Source organism: Podospora anserina, chromosome 7, assembly GCF_000226545.1.
Source record: "Podospora anserina S mat+ genomic DNA chromosome 7, supercontig 1".
In the NCBI taxonomy this organism is placed as follows: domain Eukaryota; kingdom Fungi; phylum Ascomycota; class Sordariomycetes; order Sordariales; family Podosporaceae; genus Podospora; species Podospora anserina.
The window spans coordinates 2,295,104-2,315,307 of NW_001914854.1; the positions used below are offsets into that span (position 1 = coordinate 2,295,104).

At 54.8% G+C, this 20,204-nt stretch overlaps 6 protein-coding genes across 6 annotated transcripts, besides 2 other annotated features; 3 read left to right on the plus strand and 3 right to left on the minus strand.

Annotated features, from left to right (window-relative positions):
• Window positions 1-271: 271 nt before the first annotated feature.
• On the minus strand, window positions 272-1,591 carry PODANS_7_8400 (uncharacterized protein; the record flags this gene model as incomplete). The annotated part of the gene is made up of 1 exon (XM_001908165.1): window positions 272-1,591. A coding segment is annotated over one exon (1,320 nt), but the record flags the coding sequence as incomplete, so codon positions are not given.
• Window positions 1,592-2,202: 611 nt separating this feature from the next.
• On the minus strand, window positions 2,203-3,608 carry PODANS_7_8410 (uncharacterized protein; the record flags this gene model as incomplete). The annotated part of the gene is made up of 3 exons (XM_001908166.1): window positions 2,203-2,926; window positions 2,980-3,287; window positions 3,345-3,608. 3 exons carry the CDS (start codon window positions 3,606-3,608, stop codon window positions 2,203-2,205), a joined length of 1,296 nt encoding a protein of 431 aa, XP_001908201.1.
• A 557-nt stretch (window positions 3,609-4,165) lies between these two features.
• On the plus strand, window positions 4,166-5,707 carry PODANS_7_8420 (uncharacterized protein; the record flags this gene model as incomplete). The annotated part of the gene is made up of 2 exons (XM_001908167.1): window positions 4,166-4,452; window positions 4,507-5,707. 2 exons carry the CDS (start codon window positions 4,166-4,168, stop codon window positions 5,705-5,707), a joined length of 1,488 nt encoding a protein of 495 aa, XP_001908202.1.
• A 165-nt stretch (window positions 5,708-5,872) lies between these two features.
• Window positions 5,873-6,178: a repeat region (MITE discodeles).
• Window positions 6,179-8,058: 1,880 nt separating this feature from the next.
• On the minus strand, window positions 8,059-10,462 carry PODANS_7_8430 (uncharacterized protein; the record flags this gene model as incomplete). Its single annotated transcript, XM_001908168.1, has 2 exons — window positions 8,059-8,454; window positions 8,558-10,462. 2 exons carry the CDS (start codon window positions 10,460-10,462, stop codon window positions 8,059-8,061), a joined length of 2,301 nt encoding a protein of 766 aa, XP_001908203.1.
• Window positions 10,463-11,091: 629 nt separating this feature from the next.
• Window positions 11,092-12,651, plus strand: PODANS_7_8440 (uncharacterized protein; the record flags this gene model as incomplete). Its single annotated transcript, XM_001908169.1, has 4 exons — window positions 11,092-11,116; window positions 11,262-11,450; window positions 11,584-12,396; window positions 12,473-12,651. The coding sequence occupies 4 exons, from the start codon at window positions 11,092-11,094 to the stop codon at window positions 12,649-12,651; spliced, it is 1,206 nt and encodes a 401-aa protein (XP_001908204.1).
• Window positions 12,652-14,219: 1,568 nt separating this feature from the next.
• On the plus strand, window positions 14,220-18,545 carry PODANS_7_8450 (uncharacterized protein; the record flags this gene model as incomplete). Its single annotated transcript, XM_001908170.1, has 4 exons — window positions 14,220-16,657; window positions 16,717-16,813; window positions 17,047-17,805; window positions 17,925-18,545. The coding sequence occupies 4 exons, from the start codon at window positions 14,220-14,222 to the stop codon at window positions 18,543-18,545; spliced, it is 3,915 nt and encodes a 1,304-aa protein (XP_001908205.1).
• A 1,438-nt stretch (window positions 18,546-19,983) lies between these two features.
• Window positions 19,984-20,054, plus strand: a tRNA (tRNA-Gly).
• The last annotated feature ends 150 nt before the right edge of the window (window positions 20,055-20,204 follow it).

Genomic DNA, 20,204 nt, shown 5'->3' on the forward strand with positions numbered 1-20,204 from the left:
GAAATCAGCACAAGCACCAGTAGGGGTGCTGGGGCAGCTAGACTATGTGAGGCTCTGGTGTAGGTATGTAAGGGTATGTGTATAGATGAGACGAAAGACTGATTGATGTTGAAAAAAAAAGGAGGTCGATGTGTGGATGGGATAAGTAGGAAATAGTATATACAAGGTAGACTGTTGAACTCAGGTGTATTCTTATTCGGTGTGATATATACCCCTAACCTAAAGATATTCAAAAGAAAAACAGTTCATAACACATCATCACATCTCGCATCTACTTATTCCCCGTCCCACCCCTCAACCACTCCCTCACCACCCCTCGTTTCTTGACCACCTTGTTTATTACTCCTCCTCCTCCACCACCTTTGATGTCGCCCGTGGCAGTGGCGGGAGTGAGGCCCTCTTGAACAGCATCAATCTCCTCGTATTCTTCCTCGGTGACTCCAGAGGTATACTCATAGTCAAACCCCATCATCTTCCCCTTCAGATCCCCGACAGGAGTCCCGCTGGTTGGAGAAGGAGTCTGACTCCCCAACCCCATCCCCGCCTCCCTCATCCTCTCCAACCCCCTCGCCAACGGCCCCACAAACACCGCCTCCCCTTCCTCCTCGATCCCCTTCCTCTTCTGCCACTCCACATCCTTGAACCCCTGTTGTCCTCCTCCCGACTCAAACGGCGGAGGCGGACTCACACTCGGCGCGATGGGGGAGTACCCCCCCTCCTCCCCCGGTAGCACAGCAGCAGAATCCTTCCTCATCATCCCCATCATCAACCCCTTCCTCCACAGCGCCGGAAACCGCCCCTCAAACTCCCTCTCCAACTCCCCCTGCCTCTCCTCCACCTCCCTGAGTCGTTCCACCTTCCTCCCAGGCACCAGCTCATTCCCCTTACTCCCCTTCCCCTTACCCTTCCCCCCCCACCCCTCCAACCAGGCCTCAAACAACCCATCCCTCTCCCTGCCCTCCTCCTCAGTCAAACTCCCCCCTTTCTGCCTCAACCCATCCAGATACTCCTTCGCTTCTTGCGTCATCTTTTCTCCCGAGATGTACCTATCGAAACTGGCCGAAAACTCCCTGTAATGACCCTTGAGCACAAAACACCTTCCCTTCCACCCCTTTTCCCCGAATTTTTTGCCCAGCGCCGAGGCAGTCGGGCATTCCCATGGAAATTCTATCACGCGGTCGTAAAAGACCACGCAGCGGCAGGTCGACCACTTGGAGAACGACCGTCGTGATTGGTCGTCCACAAAGGTGTCTTCTACCATTTCCAGGCTTGCCCAACTGATAAACTTGAGTGGGGCTCGTAAATTGATGGAGTTGTGGATGTGGGACCGTTCGAAATCGGTGCTGGAGCGCAGGTCAACCAACAAGATCCCCTTGGAGGGGTAAATCTCCAAGAGGCGGTTCAGATGGCCCGGGAGTATCATGTCTGGCTCGTCACCCGGGTCGACTGGTTCGCTGGAGGGGAGGCGCAAGGTCTGGAGGTTGGTGTCCAGCCGGGTGCTGTTCCTGCGGTTGTGGAACCAGATCCTGATGTCGTTCGTTTCCCCCCCCAAATGGGAGGCCAAATGCTCAAGTACTGCTAGGTTTGGTTCGGTGGTCGCGGTGGAAGTATTCTTCTAGGCGGTGGAGGACGTGTTTGGCTAGTTGGTGGCCTGGGGGGATTTCTTCGTCCGGCGAAAAAGTGGAGCGTTTGGAGGATTTGGAGCGGTATGAGGATCATTGTTCTGGTTATGTCGGGGGTGTGATGGGAGGGGGAGGTGAGGGAGGCTGGGCGGGGTTGTTGTTGTTGTTGTTGTTGTTGTTGGCCTGAGAGGGATATGGCTGAGCACCTATGTTTCTTAGGGAGGTGAATAAGCTGCTGGAGGAGAGCTGAGGGGTGAGGACTTGGGAGTAGGGGGTTAAGGGCATGGAATCGGCTCGGTGGGTTGATGTCCAGGGGTCTGCGGGGATGTTTGGTACGCTGGCCCCGTGGCGGACGGTTTCCATGTTTTCGGTCTGGGCGAGGGTAGATCCGGAATAGGATTCGGCAGTCGTCCTGGGCGAGCTCTGGTTGGACTTCACGGCTGAGCTCTGGTTGTACTTCCTGCGTCACGGTGGCAGGGACGCTTGCTTCAGCTGGTGTTGGCTCGGGACTACTCTCTTTTGGTTCTCGCAACAGGTTGTTTGACCGAACTGAATGCCACAAATGAACATGCTCGGATCGTCAGGAAGAAAATCCCACACCATCAGTCCGGTAGTGATAGCAACAAAAGTGTCGCAATCGGCTCTTGAAGACGCCTTGCACCTTGACAAACTTCGCCAGCGCAGGAAAGCTTGCCAGCCACTCCTCCCACTTATTCAAATCCAGCTTCTGGTCATCCTCCAGAGCCAGGGAAATCATCACGTGAGGCTCGTCCTCATTCGGCTCCGAGGCCGTCGGAATCATGTCATCCATCGAGGATGGGAATGGCTGGTGCCAGTCCCGACCCGTTGGGACTGAGCTCGATGCCATGCCACGACGGGACTTGGCAGGTTTTGGTGGCACCAGTCGGCATATCTCGATGCTGGGTGCTTTGTGGTTCGACGTCATCATGAAGTGAACTGGTGTTGATCTCGCCTCGAAGTGTTTGCCGTTGATCAAGATGGGACGTGGATGCTTCAAACGAGCAAGGACCTCGGCGTGCAGCATCGCGGCCGAGAATGTCTTTCCTCTCCACTCTTCAAGAACCTCGATCAAGGTGTTGGTGAAAGAATATCTTCCCGGATCAGGGGCGATGGCGTCCCAACTCGAAGCGGAGATGGTCTCGGTGATGCTTTGGCCTGTCGGGAATGTGGCACTGGCTGCTCCGGCACAACAGTCGAGAAGAATCAACACATCTGATATTGATCTTTCGAGGAGAGTTTGGATGGCAGACCATTGTAGCCACGGTGAATCATGACGGCGATTACTACAAGAGTTAGTCGAGAGGGTTGAGGGTCTGATGGCAGAGTCGTAACATACGCGCACCAGGTGCTCTGCCGTGACTCGTCTATCCTGGCATGACCTCCATAGTAGACCACGAATAGTGTCTGTTCGGATTCGTATTGTTTGACCATGTCGCCAATCCTGAGCATCAACTCCAGGTGAGAGTTCTCAGACGGAATCGAAAAGATGTCGGTCTCGAAGCAGTAGTGATCCCGGAAGCACTTCTCCAAGTCCTCCAACTCTGGCAAAACAAACAAATCATCGCTCTTCCAGTGAAGCATCAGGGCGTGGACCTTGGTGTATCGCTGGGTAGGGCCTCGGTTTGGGAATGCCCTGCTCGCTGACTGTGATGATCTGTTAGGTTATCTCTCATACCGTTACTATCGCTTACACAAACATACATCTTCCAAAGCCTGGGCAAAGCTCTCGAGGTGCTTGACATGGTAGCTAACTCGGCTGATATCATGTGTCGCTGGGGAGCAACTCTCGCTCGATGAACCATACTGAATGATGTCAGCGACCATTTTCCCCTCCGTCTCGATGAAGAGGAAAAAAGAGAAACGTACAGCAGAATCAGAGCTGCTGCTTATACTCAGGCTGCTCTGATCCCGTTCATTGACGGGCTGTCTCGAGCGGATCCTTATAAACTCTGGCGTGGGCTCCATGGTGGAGAGAGAGGCGAATCCCCCGTGGATTCAAGTAACCATCAAAATAAGGGGACTGAACCAAATAGCGGAGAAGCTGACTATTGTCGCCTGGAACGATGTATTTACCTCGTCTTGAAGCTATCTATGATTAAGAATGATGATTGTAGAAACAACAAGAAGTGGGCAGTTTGAAAGAGGGGCCTTGGAAACGGTCAAATGGTAAAGAGGGATGGAAAAGGTCAGAGATCAAGCATCTGCCGCACCGCTTATTCAACGACCTATGCTATCAGCCATGTTATGCGCTGTGCTGTGAGTGGGCGTGCTTGAAGGAGAGGCTGAGCAGTTTCGCCGTTGCAGCCGGTGCCCAAAAGGGGTTAGTGTGGGTGGGCTTCGGTGATGCTTTGGGCAAGGACCATGGGTGGGTCAAGACACCCGAGACAGCCTGTCATTCTGACCAATCAGATGCTGCCACTTTAGGCTTCTGGGGGCTGTTATTCAACGTCAACTCACGAGTGAACTCACCTATTATCAACCATCAACATCAAAGTCTGTGAGTAATCAGGAAGACTGTGACCATGAGGGAAAGAATTACGTTTGTGCAAAAGGAGGGTGACTCGATAGAGCCCACAGCCTTGAAAGTCGACGGCAACGGACTGAAGGGCCCAGAAGTGAAGGCCGTCCGCGAAGACAGGCTGACATTCGCCCTGGATGAGTTGCCTGCGGAACTCAAAGCCTTGTTAGAGGGTGTCAACCAACTACACGTCCGATGGGTCAGTCCCGTCGCATATGAGGCTGTTAGTCCATTACTAGCACGTCTTCCTCCTGGCTTCCACCTGTTCTACACTCCTGGCAGTGATGCATTGTAAGCTTACCAGTCTTGTATACCCATCCATATACTGTACTAACATGCCCTCAGAATCAACCCCTGCCCCCTCCTCACCAAAGCATTCGGCCTCGACTCCTGCTCCTCCCCCTCGGACTCCTTCACCACCCTCCCAACCGACCGCTTCACCCACTCCACAACCCACCAATTCTACCAACCCCTCCCCTCCCTCAAAGCCTTCGCCCACTTCGCCAGATCCCTCCTCTGCCCCCCAGGCTCCCCTTCATCCTGCTCCTCCCGCGTCGGTTCCCTCACCGCAGCCAGCCAACTCGACCTCTCCTATGATACAATCTCTCACACCCTCCGCCTAACCTCCCTCTGGCCTTACTCCCCCCAATCCCTATCAGCATCCCTCCTCTCCCCCACCATCCGCACCGAAATCGGCATCCTCTCCCAAACCTCCCCCAAAACCCTCGAACCCCACGAAATCGGCATCTCAGGCCTCTTGACCGTCCTAGGGCAATCAACCACCCCCTCCCCAACATTATTCTCCTTCCCCTCCCGGCACAGGGACTCCTCCTCCTCCTTCCAAGCCCACTTCCTCCCCCCGACAGGCCTCCACCCAACCCTCCAGCTATCAATCTCCTCCCCTTCACCCCCGGCAAAATCCCCTACTGAAGAAACCTGCCGTTTACACGGGTACTTCACCCTTCCCAAAACCCTCTTCCCTGATCGTCACCAGCTCAACGATCCCCTTTTTCTGTCGTCTAAAAACCTGACTGCGGTTCGGTATATCACCCCTGGAATCGACCTCGAAGCACCAGTGTATGTAACCTCCACATGGGGCTCTACCCTCCTTCTCGAGCTTGCTCCCCCCCATTCTTCTTCTTCTGGAAAAGAATGGACAGCCGAAATCCCGCTTCATCTACGGTATTTGCCTCCCAGTTTAACCGGGTATCAAAAGGCGGAGGTGCCCTACCCGGCATTGTTCTGGGCTTGCACAGCGGAGGAGGGGACGAAATTCCCGGGCAACCCCTTTGAGAAGGACAGGGTGGGCTATGATGGGTTGTTTGGGGAGAGGACGGTGTTTTGGCATTTGAATCCCTCGCCCGCGGACGGGAAACTGGTAAACACTGTCAAGGTCCCGGTGCTGAACCTGGAAAAGGCAGACTGGGTCGGGACTGTGACCGGGGCCGTGGTGGTGGCTGGGTTTGCGTGGGTGGTGATCAAGTTGCTTGGGGTCGTGGTGATGGGTGGGAAGAAGGTTGGTGAGGACAAGAAGAAAAAGCAGTGAGAGGGATTGGATGAGGTAATCATGAGGGACAGAAACAAGAGAATCATTGCGAGGCTTTCATAGCATGTGATTGATGGATTGATAATACAGACATAATCCGATACCTACCAATCTTATCTCTCGAGATATATTTCAAGAACCTTTGCAAGTAGCCAGTTATTTTAGAGAGAACCTTTACGGAGCCCCCCATTTATCTTGCAAGTTCCCCACCCACCTGATATAGAATTAACTATATTTTAAAGGATGATTATTAAGTGTTAAGAAATAATTAATAGGCTTTAAAAATAGTTAAAAGACGGAAAGGATAGTTCAAAGGCCTTAAAAGATACTTAACAGGACTTAAAAGATAGTTCAAGGGTCTTGAAGGATAGTTCAAGGGCTTTAAAAGATAGTGTAAAGGCCTTTAAAGATAGTTTACAAGCCTTTAAAGATAGTTTACAAGCCTTTAAAGATAATTTAAAGGCCTTTAAACTATCTGAAAGTCCTTTTACTATATTATAAAAAAAGTAAGTAAATAGGTAGGGAGAGGGGCACTGGTAAGAGAAAATAAGGGGCTCCGTAAAGGTTCTCTCTTATTTTATCCCAACAGCGTTAGATACCTCCCACAAGAGCAACACACGCAGGCATATATCACAACCAACCAGCAAGTTTGAATCACACCAAACACCAAAAAATAATCGTCTCTTGTTTTGGAAAATTGTATACTTCATCTTCCCACCCAAAACGCCGAAAACGTGTATTTTACGGCCCCTCTCCCCCTCCCTTTCCTCCACCCAACCAAAACCACTTAAACATACATTGAGCCTGCTACTACTCTGACTAGGTATCCGCTGAAACCTGTCTGCGTACATAGAATACGAGAAAAAAGAAACATTTTAAACACCAAATCCCTGTGAACTCGCTGCTCCCGCCCCCCCTGAACGGCCCTTCGGACCGGTTATAGCCCGATGAGTTATCGGCTGCGTCTCCTATTTGCAGTGCTCAGATAAGTCGCGCAGTTTACACTGATCACACGCGATCTGTTCAAAGTACGACCCCCCTGTACATACAAGATGAGCATCCTGGCATGGATGACAGATCTGATGGCCGGTGGTGGTTTTCCGTTGCTGTGCAGCCGGCTTGTAATCCCTTCGAGGCCTGTTCAAGACAGGATCATATTTGCACTGATCATGCGTCTGGTGATCTTTACATTGCTTGCATGGGGATTTCCGATCACATGGGATTCCTCCTCCTCTGTCCGCACATGGGAAACAATACGCGGTAGACTTTGCTTCTTTTTTTTCGTGCGCCACTTCTCTTATATGTTCCCGGAGAAACTTTTCACTTTTGAATCCAGTTTCGTTCCGGCAATTGGGGAGCGGACAATAATGGCGACCCCCACCCGCTGCGGGAGGCTGATTCCCATCGTGAGGCTGCGAGTTCGGGAGAGGCTGACCTTCTTCGTGCGCCACATCTTTCATATGTTGCCGGAGATTTTTTTCACTTTTGAATCCAGTTTCGTTCCGGCAATGGGGGAGTGGACAATACTAGCGACCCCCACGCCTTGCGGGAGGCTGGTTCCCATCGTGAGGCTGCGAGTCTGGGAAAGGCTGACCTTCGCCGGCAGAGAACCCACTGTTCGAAAAACCATAGTGCGGCAAATTGTCTTGAGTAAAGAGTTGCGAATCTTCTTCAGGAGGCTGATTGGTTTGAGGAGGCATGACTTCTTCTCGGTATTCATCCTCCCAAAGAGACTGCGAATTTTGGGAAGGTTGCCCTTCGTTGGTATCGAACCCACCATCCAAAAATCCAGAGGGTAGCACACCATCATCATCATCATCATCAAGAAAAGACAGATTCTCCTCAGGAGGCTGATCAACTTGAGAGGGCATGATCTCTTCTCGGCGTTCTTCCCCCCGAAGAGGCTGCGGGTGTTGGGAAGGCTGACCTTCGTCGCCATGATTTCCACTAGTCGCCCAACGATAGTACTCGAAATTGGCTTCATTTTGCAAAAACGGATCCTGATCGGGAGGCGCGTCGGCATATGGCCGCCAGATTATGTTATCATCTGGCCCACTGGTCAAGAAACGACAGGGCGACTCAGATATAGGCGCATCTTCTCTAGGGGGCCGATCCTTCTTGGCAGACTGCTAGTCTTTGAAAAGCTCATTTTCGTCCTCAGACACCATACTCTGAAAATCAACGGACGTTTCCAGCCACGGCGCCCCAGGAACCTGAGCGGAGTACACCAAAACGGAACGATTTCGTACGGGCTTGGCTTCTCGGAATAACATCCGAAAGATCCACGGATCCAATCCCCGACCGGTTGACAATCGTCCAGGAAATAAATCCCTTCCAGGCTGACCTTGGCTCTAGGAAGTCCGCGTATGATTCGGATTCAAGGCGGGTATGACGATCCCCGTCCCTCCAGCTGGCGCCCCACTACCGGCCCCAACACTCGGACTCCTCCCATCTCCCACCACTGGCAGCCCGCCGCCTCCGGCCAGCCTCGCCCTGACCCTCTCCTGATGCGTGTTGTTCTTCCTCAGATGCACCTCAAAGCCCTTGACCGTGTGCTCCGGACCAACGGTATAACTCTTGCCCGGACAGTCTGCACACTTGATCCTAGGCAAGAATACGTATTTTGTCGTGGGCAAGGCCATCTGTTCCGGGGTGAGAGGCAAAGGCATCGAGTTCCCTGTTTCGGAGTTGATGGCAAAGTACCGCATTGTAGAGTCAAAGATGTCGTTGGGGTAATCGCGGCGAAGCTCATCGAGACAGGCTGTGAGCCACGCTGGTGGTGGTGGCTAAGGGCAGGGTATGAGTACCTAGCCAACACGGGCTCGAAGTGGGACAAGGGGTCAAACTTACGGCTGCAATCTTGGGTTGTGTGCCATCCGGGTTCGGTGGTGGAGCCGGAATGCCATCTTGCTGGTTCTGAACATTAGGGACCACGGCGCCGCCTGCTGCTGATGGCGTTGACGGTGGGCCCATCGAACCCGCCACGCCCGGAGCTCGTAGGTGAGCAGGCGTTGGTGTAGCTGAGCCTAGCGCTGCCAGCGGCCTCGGCTTGTACTCCCGCATAAACTTCCTAAGTCGAGCCGGGTTGACACGCAGAGTGATCATGTATTGTTGTGGCACATCTTCTGTCTGCTCCCTGGTGGCCTCCCGGCCATACCGCCGAGACGTTCGGGTCTCGTGGTGGTGGATGACAGCCTCAGGGGTCTCGGATCGGCCAATATTGGCCATGCGCTGGGCAGCTGCCGTGGCGGCGCCGCGCATACCCCTGGTTCTGGCGGTCCCTTGAAGCTGAGACACGGCCGGTGAATCAGGATCAGACTCGTCACTGTCTTCCGAGTCTGAAAGGTCGACACCATCTCTGAGTGTTCTCTTGCCTCCCCTGCCAGCCCCAACACCAGTGGCGCGCTTGAACAGCCGGCTTTCCTCAATGTTTAGAGCTGCACCGGGCAGCACCGAGGATACGATCGAAGTTCGGATGGTCCTTTGCCTTTCCTTAAGATCCGGCAACTGAGGCCCACCACGTCTGTTGGTAGAACGCTTCTGTCGCCTCTGCTCACGTGAGAACATGTTTTCGGTTCGTTCCAGTTCGGCCTCGGTATTCTCGTACAAGTACGGTGCGTAGTCCTTGGCTTGTTGTTGAGGTCGGAACACAGATGGAAGGGGTGTAGGCAAGAAGGCAGCAAGGAGGTCTGGATCCTCGATTGGCCGGCCGTCGAATGGATGGCCCACACTGTACAGACTGCGCGTGAAGAGCTGGACCTGTTCCCTGATGCAGTGAGCAATGGCGGTTGTGAACTCGCCCGACAGAGAGAGGTCCCGGGCCATGCAAGCAGCAAATTCCTCGGGCGAGTTCAGGGGGTTGTTGAGCTCCCATTCAAATTGGTCCACAAGCGTGTGTGCCCCAATGGTGATGTTGAGTTTGATCAGGATGCGCATCTCGTCATTCTTGTATGCCGAATAGGGGAGCTCGGGGTCGAGGGCTTCCTCTTCCGAGTGGACGAAGGGGAAAAAATCCTGGAGCTGTTCCGTCATCTGGGCAACCACTTGGTCATAGACAGGTTTGGCCAGAGGCGGTTCGAGGCCCATGTCTTCGACCAGTTCGGCGGCAAAGTGTTCGACTGACACGAGGCGCTCATAGAGGTTGAAGGTAAAGGTATCCCGGAGCTTGATTCTGTCGTAGTCCACATCTATCCGGACGGGAACCAGTTCTTCAGGCTGCTCTGCCTGCTTCTTGATCTGGGACTTTGTGAACTTGACAGGTGGCGTGGCCCTGCGACCGGGGCGACGCCTCTGGGAGGGATATATGAGCTTGGTAGTCCCGCCATTCTCCGTGTAGCCGTTGCCATAACCGCGGTAGCCTTCACCATATAACCTAGCCGGATACTGGTGATAGAACTCCTTGTAGGTCTTGAAGTCACTGGTGCGCGCAAGCACATCCTTGGTAGTCTTTTCGAGCCGTATTTGATCTTCGCCGAGAAGAGAAGAATGAACCCAGTCGCGTGTCTGGAAGCGGTCCACCATGACTCTTGTGAAGCTGTCCTTGTCGCGTATGGGGAGCGCCGCATCCCCATCCTCGGGCTCGGGGCTTGTGGCAGAGGATTTAGTTGGGCCATCGGCAGGTGTGGATGCAGAAGGCTGGTGGGAAGATGATGGGCCGTCGACCTGGACGTCGGTGTCAGGGGGGAGGTCGGCGGCAGTGGTCGACGTGGACGACGTGCCCAGTGCTGGTGGTGCTGACCCTTGGAGAGCAGCCATTGCCGCGAGGTAGCGGGTATGTTTCGTATGTGTCTGCTGGATATGGTGGAATAGAGGGAATTCGATGGGGTACGTTAGCAAATAGTGGCTAGGAGGGGTGCAGCCTTGTTGCTGTGTTGCGTATCAATGGACTGTCGTTGAGCGTGAATGGTGAAGTGAAGCAAAGCAAATTGCAAGGCTGCTGCTGCTGCTGGCTTCAGATCAATGGGCGCCAGAGAGATGCGAAAGTGCAAGAAACGGCGAGGCGCGCGTCGCAGCAGGAGCCAATGGGACGCGAGAAGGTAGCGTCAAGGAGCTCAAGAGTATCAGGTACTTCTATCCTAAGTATAGATCAGGTGAAAAACAGGGTAGCCAGTACTTTATTGCAATCAAGGTAGCAATGTGGCCCGTGCCTACCACTCAGAAGCCCAGAAGGAGGTCATAACGTGGTGGGGTGCAGCGACGAGCGAAGGCACAAATGCAAAGAAGAACCCCGCCTTCACAAAATCAAGCAACCGCAACAGGCTCAAAATCGTCACGCCCCGCCAGCCGCCTTGATTGTTTGCCCTCCCCCCCCTTCCTCCCCTCGCTCAGTACTATTTTGTTTATTTCCCCGACTGTCCACCGCTCGTTCGAGTCCAGCCGCCAAAATGACCACCGAGGAGAAGCCCGTCGGTCAGTACACACCCCCCTTCCCTTCGCCTTGCTACATAGGATCCCCATGCCTTGCTTCTTGTCTCTTTTTTGTACAGGACAGGACCACCTTGGGCTCCCCATCATGCGCCCGCCCGATGCTAACCTTGTTTTTCCCGCCATAAAGACTACACTCTGAACAACCCCGACACCCTCACCAAGTACAAGACCGCCGCCCAGATCTCGGAGAAGGTCTTGGCCGAGGTATCGAAGCTATGCGTCGCTGGTAGCAAGATCGTCGACATCTGCGAAAAGGGCGACAAGCTCATCGAGGAGGAAGTTGCCAAGGTTTACCGCGGCAAGAAGATCACCAAGGGTACGTTAAGAGGTGCCCGACCTGGGATCCTGCCTGCCACACCTTGACATGTCGCCACTGGCTCCCGATACCCCCTGAGCTTGTGCTTGTGCCGGTTGTTGGTGTTGACACAGATTTTTCCGCCCATCTATAGGTTTCTCTCATCCCACCACCGTCTCCCCGGCTGCCTTTGTCACTCCTTACACCCCCCTGAAGACGGACGAGAAGGAGGCTGCGACTGAGATCCAGGCCGGCGAGCCCATCAAGATCCAGCTCGGTGCCCAGATCGATGGCTTCGGCTCCATCGTTTGCGACACCGTCGTCGCCCCCGAGAAGGAGGGAGCCGAGCCCGTCATCGAGGGCCGCACTGCCGACCTTCTCCTGGCCACCTACTATGTCAACGAGCTCCTCCTTCGGTTGATGATCCCCCCTGGACTTTTGGCCAGCGGCACCGAAGAGGAGAAGGCCAAGGCTGCTTCCGTCAAGCCTCCCTCGCAGTCCAAGATCTCCAGCCTTTTGGAGAAGGTCGCTCAGGCCTACGACTGCAACATTGTTGAAAGCACGACCTCGTGGCTCTTTGACCGCAACGAGATCGAGGGCTCCAAGAAGATTGTCATCTCTCCTGGCGAGGGCACCAAGGGCGAGGGCGTCCCCGAGGTCGGTGAGGTCTGGGGTGTCGAGGTTGGCGTCAGCTTGGGCTCTGGCAAGGTCAAGCAGTTTGAGCAAAGAACGACTCTGCACCGCCGCACCACCAACACATACGCCCTCAAGCGTCCCACCTCGCGCAAGATCCTCTCCGAGGTGCAGAAGAAGTTTGGCACCTTCCCCTTCAGCTTGCGCCAGCTCGAGGATGAGCGTGATGCCAAGTCTGGCATCATCGAGTGTGTCCGTGGCAATGTGATCCGTCAGTACGAGGCCAGTGGCGAGAAGGACGGCGAGCCTGTTGCCAGACTTTTGACCACCGTTGGTAAGAAACATTTGGAATTCCACGTCATTCTAGGACAGCTGCAGACAGAGATGTGCTGACAAATGATTGATTGTAGCCATCACCAAGAACGGCCTCTCCAAGGTTGGTGCTCCCCCTGCTTTGGACCTCGCCAAGGTGAAGTCGGACAAGAAGATTGTGGATGAGGAGATCCTCAAGATTCTTGAGCAGCCCCTGTCCCGCAACACGGGCAAGAAGAACAAGAACAAGAAGAAGAAGGCCGAGGGCGAGGAGTAAACGCAACGGCGGGTTGAATATGGGGGGCATTGAGCTGGATTCAGCGTCGCTACCCGAGCACAGGAATGTCCGGGGTGCAAACACCTCCTCCAGGCAGCTTCTCGGCTCTCCGGCCGCAACGGCTTTGTTACGTGGAGGACTGGGCTTGAAGTGCCCAGCAGAACAGTAGGGACAGTCGAGCAACGGCAAGCTGGGAGGGGCAAAGCGAAAGGTGTGGGGATGTGGTAGGAGAAAAAGGTTTTCTATCCATTACCCCCGCCGCCTTGGCTTATCGCTGTTTCTTAGTTCGAGCAGAAATGAATAAAAAAAGTTAATCGCACTTTGGCAACCCTTGCAGCTGAGTGAACAGTAGGTATGAAGTTAGTGACGCTAGGTGGTGACGCTATGAGGCGTGTGTCAACGTCGGGTGAGTGGCGTCAGGATGGAGGACGTGGGAGGACGGGGAGGGGGAGGAAAGGGGGGGGGATGGATGGGAGTGTAGTCATCGGCGGGGTCTGGAGCAAGATGAGGTGGAGGAGGTGTCGGGTGAGAGGAGCAAGCTGGGATTCACTTGAATATTGTGTTGTTGACATGGATTGTTTTCTCGAGGCAGGTCCTATTGTGTGCTATTGTTGTAGGTGGTGGCCTATTGTGCTGGCTGGCAGCTGCAAGACGGAAGGAAGGAGGGGGTTTTTTTTTGGCAGAGCAAGAAACACAACCAACCCCCTAGCCCCCCTGAAGCAGAACAGCCCCCTGCGACCTAAAGTTTACCACTCACTTTTTTTCATCCACAACCTTCATCTCCTTTCTCGCCCACATCAATCATCGCCGACCTGTGGCCATCGGCATACTCATCTTATCATTCACCACTGCCTAGATATACAGGCAACGCAGCAAATCAAGGGCGCGCCGAGCAACGCGTCACTTATCTCATCCATCAACTCAAGTCGGCAGCCAAGGAGAGCGAGCGACCAAGCAGCTCACAAACAGAGAACTCTCAGGGCATCACGCTCGACGACAGCAGACAAGAAGCGACTCGCTCGAGATCAAAAAACCATCCTCACTTCCTTTTCATTTTGATCCCGAAAAATCAGGATCAATTTTTTCCACGTGTGTTGGTCCTATTTTTTCCACCGAGGAGAGGAAAATCGGGCGCAGGCAGGCTGCTCAGTGCTGAAGCTTAACCTACAGTGGCACCCCCCTGGTCAGGCCCGTCGCCCGTCACCTCCGACCACAAGATCTCCGTCTGGAGCGACACACCCCCCCCCCCCTACACACCTCCTTTCCCGCACCCTTTTCTTCCACAAAAGCTACCAGCAATCGCGCGTTCAACGCCGGAAAAACGCGACGATTTTTGCAACGATTCCCACTCTGGAGCAGACACCAGGTACGTCTTGTGCGCCTTGTTTTTTGTCTGCAGCCATGCTAACACGTTGCGCAGGCGCGAAACGAACCACGGCGTGCGTTGGTTCCATCAAAGAAGGGGGCGAACGAGGCCGAGTCGCCCAGGAGCTGCTCTTGCTGATTCCCGCACTGCACCACCTACCACACCCACGCTCGCACCCGCGACCGCAGCTGCGAGCCCTATCATGCCAGTAACCACAATATCTTCCAACACGCGGGCCTCTCGGTCGCGTTTTTCGAGTCCGCAAGTCACGGCGTCCGAGTCCACCACAAAGGAGTCTTCGGCCGCCGCCGTCTCTGCTGCCGAGGGCAGAGAGCCAAAGAAGAGCACTTTCTTGGAGCGCTGGTTGGAGCCTCCAGTGCAGAGCAAGCCCAGTTATCAGGAAGCAGGCCTTGTGCGGCAGGGCGTCTTTGACAATATGGCACCTCTGGGCACCATGCCGAAGCTCGGCGTCTTCAAGTCTTCGAGCGCCGCGACACCAACACCAGCCGCCAACCCCCCCAAGACCAGAATTGTTCTCAAGTCGAGCAGACCTGCGGCGCCATCTACGCCCACCCCTGCGGCGCCGCCACCACCTCCTCCGCCGGCGCCTGAGGAGGACGAGACGGAGGAGGAGGACGAGACGGCCGAGCCATACACGGAAGCCCCCTACCTGGAGCGGATCAAGAGCGAGGACAGAGGTCGTGCCGAAGGCATCAATTACAGGGAGACGACTCCTGCAGTGAGTGCACCCTCGCGCTCACATGGCTCTTTTTCTTCGCGTGACGTGGAGGCGGGCAACTGGGGTCCGGGCAGGATGTCGCAGGTGTCGTCGGCCGACCGCAGAAGTCAGTCCCGGGCAAGCGCCTCATCGCATCCTTCTCATCATCATCATATTCAGCAGCAACCGTCCACAAGCAGTGCGTCTCGTGAGGATGATTTGAAAAAGATCACGGCCAAGGTGGTGGAGGCTGCGGTTGAGGCAGCGCTGCAGTTTTGTCGCTACCCCACTGCCTGGGCCCTGCGCACCCTCTACGATGAAAATTGCACTAGCCTGGAATTTCTCACCATGATCGAGAAGGTGTTCATGCAGAAGGCGGACGCACCCACGCTCAGCAAGTTTGCTAAGGATATCCAGAAGAAAAAGAAGGAGGGCAAGGCCTCCAACCAGGGATTCCAATACTTTTTTGGCCACGAACAAACCTCGATCCCGCCGGCGAAGCCTGCGCCCTACAACCATCTCATCAACTTTGGCGTGTCGCTTCTTCACTTTAAGGAATCAGAACCAGCCCCCAAGACCGAGAGGCAATCGACGTTCGATCGTCATACTGAACAGCCCGAGCCTGAGCCAGAAACTCGAACAGTCCCAGCCCCAGCCTGTGCATCACCACAGCAGCAAGAGTCGCCAGCGCAGCCAGAGCCGGCGCAGGAACCGGTGCAGCTGCCATTGCGGGAAGCGACACCACTTCCCGCCGCTGTCGCCGAGAGCCCCCCGGTTGTTGAAGACTCTGTCGGGCCTCTCCCGTCAGACCCAGAGCCTGTTGGCACCACAGCGCCCGATACCGAGCCAGAGCAGACGCCTGAGCTCCCACAGCGCAACGAGCCTCAGGTTGAGCCGGAGCGTCAAGAGGACAAAGAGCCAGAGGAGCCCCCTCGCAAGAAACGAAAATCAGCTCGACATTCAGAGGCGACATCCAAAAAGATGATGGAAGCAGCCGCCGCCGCCAGCGCGACGACGACGACGACCCAAGAGGTCGACGGCAAGCTGGTCGCAGAGACACCGCGCCGCCGCACCAGAGCGACGTCTCATTCCAGCACATCAACGCTATCCACGGCACGCTCACTGTCACTGACACCTGTAGCAGCCCGGCATCAGGCGATTGAAAATGAAGAGGAGGCCCTGGTCTCCGATGCGCCTCCTTCGCGCAACAGCCCTGCCCCGGCCCAGCCAATCAATGGCAAGCGGCGTCGGTCCAATGCACCACGCAAGAGCAAGGGCGGGAACGTGTCACCCTCCCGGCGCTCGTCTGTTGCTTCGGCTGCGCCGCGTCCTGTTCAGTCGGCCAGCAACTCCCGCCGCCAGACGCCAGCCGTTGACCAGTCGCTTGTCGATGAGGAGCCCTACGACCCCGGCGCCACCGTCGACACATTCATCACCAGCCTGAACGGCAAGAAGAACAAGCCCGCCATCGTGTTTACCAGCAAGGTCGGCAAGCTTGACGAGAACGACGAAAAGACTCAGCGTCGTCGCCAGGCCAAGGAAGTCACCAACGGCAAGATTCTTGAGGATGCCATCACGAAGAAGGATGCCAGCGGTCAGTGGGAGTACAGCAACGCTCGAGGGCTCGTCGACCAGCCTTTAGCCGATGAATCCATGATGACGATGGAGACACCCAACGCGTTGGCCACACGGCTGCGGGCCACTCTACCCGCCTCCCGCTCTACCCCGGCTGCTCGGGAAGGCAGAAGCACCCGGTCTGCCCGGAAGCGATCTCATGATGAGGTTGAAGATCCAACGTCGCCCATCACGCCAGGCTTTCCCAACTCAGCCGCGCCTTCTACTGCCGCCAACTCACGTGCTGGCACACCTGCCACTCTGCGCCCTGCCAAGAAGGCCCGCACCGGGCTCAGAGTTAAGAATTCGTAAGTGCTTCCTGGATGACGGAGAATCAATCTACAATCTACTGACATGGTTTGTGTAGGCCCATGAAGAAAAAGACGGGTCCCTTGGCAGGTATTCCCCGTCCCAGCGGCGAGCGGAGCAGTCCCGTCGGCAACGGTCCCGTCGGCAATCCTCAGGTAAGCAAGCACCTTTGATTTCATCAAATTTCATCTCTGCCCTGCGATATCCTTGAATGCGAGTGCATCATGGTTCAGAGACACACACGCGTGTGTGTGTGTGTCCCACACCTACCTTACCCTTTTGTCCCCTCCCACGACATCACTAGTAGTCCCCCACCCTCCCCCCCCCCCTCCCAAAAAAAAAAAAAAAAAAAAAGAAACTCTGCGAAATTACCACAGTCATGACCAGCAAAGAGGTAACTAACCATGCACAGGATGACAACGACGATTATTGCGCCTCTTGCAGCAGCAACGGCGAGCTCATCTGCTGCGACGGCTGCACCCGGTCGTTTCACTTCAATTGTGTCGATCCCCCGTTGGCACGAGATGCGATGCCTAACGAGTGGTTTTGCAACGTGTGCCGCATGACGCGCGAACTGCAACCTTTCCGCGAGCACACGGGATCCTTTGCCCTGCTTTTTGAGAAGCTCGAGGCCAAGAACTCGACCGCTTTTGCCTTGCCGCCCGACATCCGTAACTGCTTCGAGGGAGTCCGCACAGGACCCGAGGGCGAGTATGAGGAGATTCTGCCAGTCGTCAAGACTGCTCGCAAGAAGAAGAGCGATGAAGAGGCGCCTGATTTCTTCAGGCTCCGCGATGCCGAGGGCAATGCTGCCATCTGCCACAGCTGCCAGAAACACAGCGCTTCGGACCGCGCCATTATCCCGTGCAGCGCCTGTGGTATCTTTTGGCATCTCGACTGCCTAGATCCGCCCTTGGCCAACCCCCCAGTCCTGCGCACGTGGAAGTGCCCTCTCCATATTGACGAGCTCTTGGCTGAGATGCCCGAGGTGCTCGCTCCTGCCCACCGGGTCCGCAAGCCCAAGACGGCCGGTGTGATTCGGCCTGCTTTCAGCCGCGGCTTCATCAACGACGGCTACATCGACGTCGCTCTCGAGGAAGACACGCCCGCCAGCAGCTGGCGGAACAGCGAGGCGTACGGCCGCACTGTGCGCCTTCCGGAGAGGGGTATCAGGGCCGACTTTCTGTCTCGGTAAGTGACTGCATCGTGTTGTTGGACGACCGAATCGCCAGACTAACTTTTTGCAGCGCTCGCTTCAACCGCAAGGGGAAGCCTATCCCGCCATTGAATGCGGCAACGACCCCAGCCGTTCCGCTTACGCAACGGACTCTTGAGGAGCAGCAAGCCGTTCGCAACCTGGCCCAGCTCAGCGGCCAGGGGACTGCCCCCATCACCACCTTGATCGATACACTGATCGCCCAGGCCGACCCATGCGTCGTCAATCTCATGTCTCGTGGGAGCGCCGATCACTTCCAGTCCGCCGAGCAGCTCACTCGGATGGACCAGCAGAGCTTGCGCGCTATGCTGGCCCAGGCCGAGGTCATGTCGCAGCAAATCCGGCAGCTCCTCAGCTCTGGCGCCAACGGGACTGCACCTGCGGTTCCTAGCCTGACGACCTCGATGTCCATTGATGGCGACTCCGAGGCCGACAAAGTGGCTCCATCCCCGGCTGCCACCGATGATGTCCCCGCCATGACCCAAGGCGAAAAGACGCCTGCCCTGGGCGACCAATCTCCCGAGGCTCCCCTGGAGGAGAACCCAAGCAAGGATGCCAACTTGCCGACCACACCGACCAAGGCCACCTCGGTCGGAACCGAGCCCGCCATCGTTGAATCCAACAGCGATGACAAGAACTCGGTCGACGGGGACGTCATGGACCTCGAGTAGACGCATTTTTTTTCTACTATTCTACATACAAACCGTTGCGTAGGCAACATGGCTTTTTGAGAAAGGTTGTGGAGCAAGTAACGGTCTGAAGAGCCGGGTTTGTTTTTACCTTACGGTTCAATTAGATATTACACGGACGACTCGAGAAGGAGCTACAAAGCAGAGAGTTGTTCACAAGCGCCGATTAATTGCACCGGCGGCGCGGTCCTTTTTTCTTTTTTTTTTTTTTTTTTTTTTTTTTTTTTTTTTTTCAGTCGTGTTTATAACCGAACATACCTTTAGACTCGGTCTTTTATTTCACGCAATCGGGTTGATACATTTTTCTTCGGGTGGTTTTTCCCCCCGACATCCTTGACACCAAACAACCTGAGCTTTTTTCGATTTGGGGCACTGGGTTTGGGGGGTTTGGGATTTTTAACATCATACCTGGGAGTTTTTTTTATGGCGGGGGTTGGTTGGGTTGGGAAAGGGATTTGGGAGGGAGCGAAGGTTTTGTCATTTTCTGTTTGTTGGGTGGGTCAATAAAAAAAGCGATGGGCAAGGGGGTGAAGGAGAGGCGGTGATGGTGGCGCTGGTGCTGGTGGTGGTCTTCTTTCGATTTATTGTTTTTGTTTGTGTACCATTAGCGAGAAAGGCGCATTTTTGCGAGAGGAAATTAAGCATCAGTGGTTTTAAAAAAGCGGATTTGCTTATGCGTCCACGACTGCCGTGTGTATGACACACTGACTTGGGGTTGGGGTTAGGGGTTTGGGATTCCTTTGTTGGGTCTTTGTCAACAGTTGGCAAAGGGGCCCCTTTATTAGCCTCGACGGGGGGTTGGTGGTGGTCTGGACTTGAGTTACTGGACTAGGTACTTGGCCTGGCTGGGTATATGGCGATGGAGCATGGGAGTCGGGAGGGAAGGGAAGGTGGTAGACGGGATGCGCTTGACTTGTGGGAAGACCTCAGACCTGGACGTTTGGCGACTGGGTTTATGAACAGACGGGATTGGGCTTGAGGGATGGATGTTCTACAGTGCCTGCCTCTCTGGATGGGGGAATTCGTTGGTCACCTGGGAGAAGAGAGGTCTTAGTTACACAGAGGGTATAAATTCATGGGTTACATTTATGTCGGGTGGTTTGGCGACTTTGTGACTTGTCTCATGGGTGCATGATTGGTGACGGTTTCAAGTCCTTTCCTTTCCACCCACCCCAGTCCGCTATTTATCATGTTTCGGATTACATGACTCGTCTGGCTTCATATCGCCTTGGTTTCTTCTGTAAGGATGGGTGTGGTTACTACGTGTCATGTCCGAAACACTTATTCCCCTTTCCTTTTCGGCTGAATATCGAGTGGTGACTTGCCAACTGCCTGGCTGGTGATATTTTGTGGTTATGCTGAGCCGAGAAAGATGTGAGACATAGGACCTAACTCTGCTGCCAACGTCATCAATGAACCAGCATCAGTGGTTTAGTGGTAAAATCCATCGTTGCCATCGATGGGCCCCGTGTTCGATTCACGGCTGATGCATATCAACTTCTCTTTTGCATTTTTTGCATTCCTTCTCTATACACTCCGTCACTTTTCTTCTCGCTACTTTTAGTTTTCATTTCAGGCTGTTATGCTTTCTTTCTTGATACCTGCGTCAATGTTCTTCTTCATCTCTGGATTAACTGCAAA